General features: G+C 34.3%; 1 protein-coding gene and 1 pseudogene across 1 annotated transcript; both read left to right on the top strand.

Moving 5' to 3' along the window:
* The first annotated feature begins 545 nt into the window (after nt 1–545).
* Nucleotides 546–4,226, top strand: LOC149518281 (uncharacterized). Its single transcript, XM_089763457.1, has 8 exons — nt 546–947; nt 1,524–1,706; nt 2,226–2,351; nt 2,821–2,902; nt 3,128–3,259; nt 3,553–3,814; nt 3,898–4,036; nt 4,218–4,226. Exons 1-8 carry the CDS (start codon nt 546–548, stop codon nt 4,224–4,226), a joined length of 1,335 nt encoding a protein of 444 aa, XP_089619583.1.
* Nucleotides 2,827–5,277, top strand: LOC149518280 (uncharacterized; annotated as a pseudogene).
* The last annotated feature ends 1,711 nt before the right edge of the window (nt 5,278–6,988 follow it).

The raw sequence follows: 6,988 nt of genomic DNA, 5'->3' as shown, positions 1-6,988 counted from the left end.
GACAACTGAAAACATCTATTTGTCATCTTCCATGGTTAGAAGCCTAGTGCATCTTAAATGCTTTGAGATAGTTGAATGTAAATGCTTAAGAGAGGTGATATTCACAGAGGATCTAGAAGAAGAAGGCAAAGCTATGATTTCATTACCTCAATTAAACTCTCCAAAGACAAGGAATCTTCAACTTCTCATTGGGTTTTGTTCAGAAAATTATATTATTGAATTCCCATCCTTGAAGTTTCTGGAGATAGAGCAATGTCCTCAGTTGCAGGGTTTCGTAAATAAATCTACAATGGAGGAGAACCAACATTTCTCTCCACAAACTCTCTTTGATGAAAAGGTAGATTTATTGTTATAAAGTTCTTTGCTCTACTTGATTTCCTATTTTATTTTACCTTTATCTTTGGAACTAATTGCTCTTGTTTTCACATTACACGTAGGTTGCGTTCCCTAGTTTGGAAAGACTGAGCATTTCCTGCTTGAGAAATATGAAAATGATATGGCACAATCAATAACTCTCTGTAAATTCCTTTTGCAAACTGGAAAAAATGGCAGTTGAACAGCGTAATGAGGCCTTTACCATTTTTCCATTTGATTTATTGAGTACATTTGAACGACTGCAAACTCTAGAGGTATCTAATTGTGGTTTAGTGGAACATATATTTGAACTCCAAAGGTTAAATATGAAAGAAACACATGCTGTGGCTACTCAACTAAGAGAATTAATGTATGTTGTTAATCTACCAAAATTGAAGAATGTTTGGAACAAGGACCCCCAAGGAATTTTAACATTTCAAAATCTAAATGTAGTATTTGTTTGGAACTATTGGAATCTGAAGAATGTGTTTCCAGCTTTAGTAGCCAGATTTCTACCACAGCTGAAAGATCTTACGGTAGCTAGCTGCGCGGTGAAGGAGATTGTTTTGAAAGCGGAAGGATGGGAAACGACTGTTACTAATTTTGAGTTTGATTGAATCTCCTCCCTTATGCTCTGGAACCTGCCAAAACTCAAATGCTTCTATTCAGGGATGCATACAACAAAGTGGCCAATGTTAAAAAAGTTGAAAACATACCATTGCAACGAAGTGCAGACATCGGATGTCTTAATTTGCCAGATATGAATTGAGGATGGCCAATTGGAGTCCCCAATCCAACCACCACTTTTCTTAGTTGAAAATGTATGAAACCTACCTCATACTAAGTTACCAGCTGGTCCCAACAATAACATATACTTGATTTTTTTTCTTGGTAACCTAGAATATTTATCATTAATCATTTGATTCAAATGTGATCGTATAAGTTCCCTATATTTCAAATGTGTTTCAATTGGATTAGGAAAATTCAAATCAATTGTGATTAAAAAAAGTGAACTAAAGTTTAAGATACGACCTGAACGCATTAAAAGACTAGCATGTCTCACATGTTTGCATGTAATTTTTTTTTCTCTCGCACGCTAGTAGAATAAATTTTTCATGATTTTTTTCATAAAGTACAAAATTGTAATTGACTTTACATTGGTTTTGCAGGTCATTCCAAAATTAGAAGAAGTGTCTTTAAACAGTGATGACATTGCAATGATATGTGATAACAAGTTTTCTACTGGTCTTTTCCATAAAATTAGAGTTCTTCAAATCTTCTACCACCAGGATTCATCTGCTGTTTTCCGAATTACTTTTCTGGAAAGATTCAACAATCTGGAAATGCTTGAGGTAACTTGCTGCAAATTCAAAGAGGTGTTCTCTTATGAAGGAGATGTTGGAAATGAGACAAAAGCTGAGATAATTTTACCAATTAGAAACTTAAGACTGAACAGCCTTCATCATCTAAAACATATATGGAAGCAAAAGTCACGACTAGAGTGCATTCTTCCCAATCTTGAAACTTTCGAGGTTTTCAGTTGTGGCAATATGATTAGTTTAGGATTGTCCTCAACACCTTTTCAAAATCTCATGATTTTGGATCTTTGGGAGTGCGAAGCACTGATAAACTTGGTTACATCCTCAACAGTCCAAAGTTTTCCGCAGCTCAAAAATTTGAAACTGTGTTTCAATGAAAGAAATTGTGAGAAATGAAGGAGATGTTGAAGCAACATATGACATCATTTTCAATAGGTTGAAATGTCTGGAGCTTCGACATTTACCAAGCTTTAAAAGCTTTTGTTCAAGCAATCATAATTTTGGGTTTCCATCTTTGGATCAAGTAATAGTGAGCCGTGTTCTGAATTGAAGGTTTTTTGCAAGGTAGATATCAATGCACCAATTTTGCAAAGAGTACAAGTAATTACAGGTGAAGATGGGAAGAGACATTGGGATGGTGACCTTAATAGCACTGTTCAACATTTGTATGCAAAAAAGGTACTAAAATGGTTTATTTATCTTTGAAATCATTTGTCCTGATAGGCTCATTTTAAGATTTTTATTAATGGGTGTTGTTCTGAAGCACAGATAAGGATCAAATTATTTGTCTGGTTTAATTTTGCTTTAAGCTTTTTGTTTTTCTTGGGATGAGGCTCAAAGTTTATCATTCTAATTAAGGTGACGAACCAAAATTACCACGTATCATTGAACGTGTACAATTTTAACATTGTACTTCTAATTATAAAAATAATAAAAATTAATAGTAAAAGATAATATTCCTATTATTTATCGATTTGAATCGCATTAAAAGTATATATTAAAATTGCACTTCTTCATGGATTAGAGTTAAATTTGGTTCAATATTATTCTAAGTAGAGTGATAAATTTGGCTTTCATCCTTTTTTTTTTTTTTTGTCATGGTAGTTGCTTTCATAATATAACTGATGTAGTAAATTGGATCTTGTAGGTTGAATACAAAGCAAGGGAGTATCTAGTACTCTCTGAGTTTTCTAAGTCAGTGGAAATATGGAAGCAAAATCTTCAAGAAAGTTTACATTTCAAAAGTCTTCAATGTTTGAAAGTTTATGAATGTAATAGCTTGGTATACATATTTACTGCTTCCCTGACTTTGGATCTTGTGCAACTCAAGAAGATCATTGTAAAAAATTGCTCCATGATGAAGCAAATTATCTAGAATGACGGAACAGAGGAATTCACAACAAACTCAATCATGTTCCCTTCCCTTCAGAGCATGAGTCTTGTGTCATGTTCAGACTTGACGAGCTTTTATTTGGGAGGTACTACTATGGAATGCCCATCTTTGGTAGAGATTATGGTAGTAGATTGTCCAAAGATGTTTGTATTCGCTTCTACTTTTATTAGAGAGAATGAGTCAGAGGCAATTGGTACTCCACCCTTTTTCAGTGATAAGGTTAGGGTTTTTTTTTTTTTTTTCAAGTACTTATAAGATTAGTTTTTGTTGGTTTCTTCAATGTTACTTTCTTCTTCTATGCTCATGTATTCGTAAATGCTCTTATATTTCTTTATGCTTGTAGCTTTTCTTTTATTTATTGGTTTCAGCTTTCTTTAATTTTTGTTCAAATTTGAAGTTGTTACTTTTCTATCTCTTTTGTATATCTTATCACTGGTACTATAGTGTATTTTCCATCGTTAGCACAACCAAATAAATCTTTGGTAGGTGGCATTCCCCAACTTGAGAGATTTGGTAATCCAAGGCACTGGAAATTGACGAAGATATGGGACGACAACTTCGCCGTGGATTTATTTCGTGAACTAGATGCCATCGTAGTGAAGAATTGTGGAAAAGTTTTGAATATTTTTCCACTTAATATGATGGAAAGACTTGATAAACTAGAAGAGCTACATATAATGGACTGTGAATCTTTAGAGGAAATAATCAGTTCTGATCATGGACTCAATTCCAGTGAATCAACCATGATGTTTGTACTTCCCAAAATGAGATTCTTGGCACTTCATAGGCTGCCTAAATTGAAGAGTTTGTACTCCATGTTGCATTCTACAGATCCTTAAAAGAATTGCAGGTGATCGCATGTGACAAAGTGGAGATATTGGCTAGGGAGTTCGTTAGCTTCCCAGCTGAAACGCTTGGAGAGAGCCAACTTGGAGTCTCTTCTCAACAACCCCTGTTTTGGATTAGTGAGGTATGAACCTATAATAACTATACAAAGCAAGTGACATTTGGCTTGAACTGATGAATTTTCGATGCCAATTTTCTGTGGTCGATTAAATCAGGGTCTAATTTAACTAAATTTGCTTTATCTTTAATTTCTGGTAATTCCACAAGCATCTACTATTGCTTTACCATGCCATTGTACCTTGCAGCTAAGATGAACTATATCCTCTTTGTTTGTCTTGTGTAATATGAACTAATTTTCACTCATTAACGAGATGAATTACACACAGGTTGCATTTCCTAAGTTGGAGATTACGATAATTTCCCACTTGAGAAATATGAAGATGATATGGCACGACCAACTCTCTGCAAATTCTTTTTGCAAAGTGGAAAAATTGGTAGTTGAACACTGTGATGAGCTATTGACCATTTTTCCATTTGATATGTTGCTGACATTCCATCGATTGCAAACTCTGAGGGTATCCTATTGTGTTTCACTTCAAGAGATATTTCAACTCCAATGGTTAAATATGGAAGAAACGCCAGTTGTGGCTGCCCAATTGAGAGAATTGCACATCCAAAATCTACCAAAATTGAAGCATGTTTGGAACAAGGACCCCCAAGGAATTTTAACATTTCGAAATTTAAGTGTAGTATTTGTTGGGAACTGTTGGAATCTGAAGAATGTGTTTCCAGCTTCAGTAGCAAGAGTTCTTCCATAACTTAAAGATCTTACAGTAGCTAGCTGCGCGGTGGAGGAGATTGTTTCGAAAGCAGAAGGATGGGAAACGACTGTTACTAATTTTGAGTTTGAACGAGTGTCCTCCCTTACGCTCTGGAACCTGCCAAAACTCAAATGTTTCTATCCAGGGATGCATACAACAAAGTGGCCAATGTTAAAAAAGTTGAAAACGTACCATTGCAATGAAGTGAAGATATTTGACATTGGATGTCCTAATTTGTCAGATATGAATGAAGATGACCAATTGGAGTCCCCAATCCTGCCACCACTTTTCTTAGTTGAAAAGGTATGAACTCGAGCTCATAGTTAAAAAGCTACCTTCTTGTAATAATATCATGTACCTGATTTTTTGTATTGATCATTTGGTTCAAATTTGAATTATATCATTTTTCTAAATTTTCTAAAATTGGCAAAAGTTTTGTAGTTGGTTCCCAAATTAGAAGAACTGTCCTTGACCAACGATGACATTGCAATCATATGTGACAACAAGGTTTCCAAAGGCCTTTTCAATGAAATAAAAGCTCCTTATTTGCTATGCTACCATAATGAATCTGCTATTTTCCCAACTATCTTTCTTGAAAGATACAACATTTTGGAAAAGCTTGAGATGATTTGCAGCAAATTTGAAGATCTTTTCTGCCACGAAGGCGGTGTTGGTAAGGGGACAAATGTTTTAACAATTTTACCAATTAGAAAAGTTCATTATCTAAAACACATATGGATGCAATGGTCACAACTTGACTGCATTCTTCCCAATCTTGAAACAATTGAAGTTTCCAGTTGTGGCGATGTGATTAGTTTAGTATTGTCCTCGACACCTTTTCAGAATCTCATGACTTCAGATGTTTGGGAGTGTGAAGCAATGATAAACTTAGTTACATCCTTAGCTGTCCAAAATTTGCTGCAACTAAAAATTTTGAGGATAAGAAACTGTGTTTCAATGAAAGAAATTGTTGGAAATGAGGGAGATGATGAAGCTGTTTACAGATCGGAGGTTGGTAGCATCCATCAACTCCATGTGCTTGAACACCGATATTAAAATGTTCAACTTGGATGCAGTAAGTATATGATAATATATAAAAGCTGAATAGGGCAATGTATTGAGTCAACCTGGAGTGCAAGCTTAAATGGGCACTGAGACAACCTAGGTGACAAGGTTGAGTGCTGTGACCTAACCTAAAAGCGTACTAGAGATGTGAAGTTGCCTGACCTAAAGAAGATGTTACTAAGACTTACTCGCACGGGAAAGACGAGGTGGAACTCATAAATGAACAGAAGAGATTATGGGGATAAGATTCAAATGTGAGTAAAGAATCTCACATCACTAAAATTTTGAATAAAATATTTTATATATACATGGAGGATCGAAGAACCTAATAGCTTAAATTTTTAGACTCAAATAATATCTAACATATATGTATAAATTCCCTGATGTGCTCCCATGAACTTCGATATTTATGAAGCCTTAAAAGCTTTTGTTCAGGCAATCATACATTTGGTGTCACGCCCTGAGACTAAGACGTAACACGGCTATATTACCTTAAAGTAAACCCTAAAGTAATACGAAGCTTTTTTTTTTAATCATTCTAAAATTCTTCAATAAACTGATATAGTCTGCCTAGTAAAATTCATATCTTTAATCCAACTAATGATACATCTCTAAATATCCAAATACAAATCATATAAAATACAAAATCATTTCATAAGATTTCATTTGCCAACATTGTCTCTGATGACTAAGTAATCTTTCCCATTTGATCTTCTAGCTTTCACAAAACTAAGCAAACTTATCACTTACTCATCTGTAAAGAAAAAGAAAAAAGAAAATGAGCAAACCACATCTCAACAAATATAGGCTCACACACTTTACCAGATTAAACATATTTTTCATACATATCATATAGATCATTTAAAACGTTCGTCAAATCATAATGTCAAAACATTTCAAAGATCATCTTTCTATCAAACATTTCATAAATTCATAAATTAATATAAAAACATGTCAATTCATAAATCATTACAAAATATGCTATCATTTAAATATCGTAATCAAACCAATCATGGATCAATCATTAAAAATCATTGTCAATCATTATTATCATTTGTTTATCGTTAGCTACAGCCACTGCTATAACCCGTGACATTGGCCGTATCGACAATTTCATCTTCATGATCATTGCTAACTATTATAGCTGTTAGCCAAGACCTTATGCTAACTACTATAATCCGTTAGCAGGG

Source organism: Durio zibethinus, chromosome 7 (genome assembly GCF_047325235.1).
Source record: "Durio zibethinus cultivar Kanyao isolate XHJ-2024 chromosome 7, ASM4732523v1, whole genome shotgun sequence".
Classification (NCBI taxonomy): domain Eukaryota; kingdom Viridiplantae; phylum Streptophyta; class Magnoliopsida; order Malvales; family Malvaceae; genus Durio; species Durio zibethinus.
Note: the sequence above shows the minus strand (reverse complement) of the source record. Positions and strands in the feature narration are given on the sequence as shown.

Bases quoted from the DNA above. Each gene is read 5' to 3' on its own strand.
- LOC149518281 (XM_089763457.1), top strand. From the start codon at position 546: ATGGCAGTTGAACAGCGTAATGAGGCCTTTACCATTTTTCCATTTGAT. The intron at 1,707-2,225 runs GTAACTTGCTGC...TCTGAATTGAAG, and splicing joins ACAATCTGGAAATGCTTGAG to GTTTTTTGCAAGGTAGATAT. The intron at 2,352-2,820 runs GTACTAAAATGG...TGGATCTTGTAG, and splicing joins AACATTTGTATGCAAAAAAG to GTTGAATACAAAGCAAGGGA.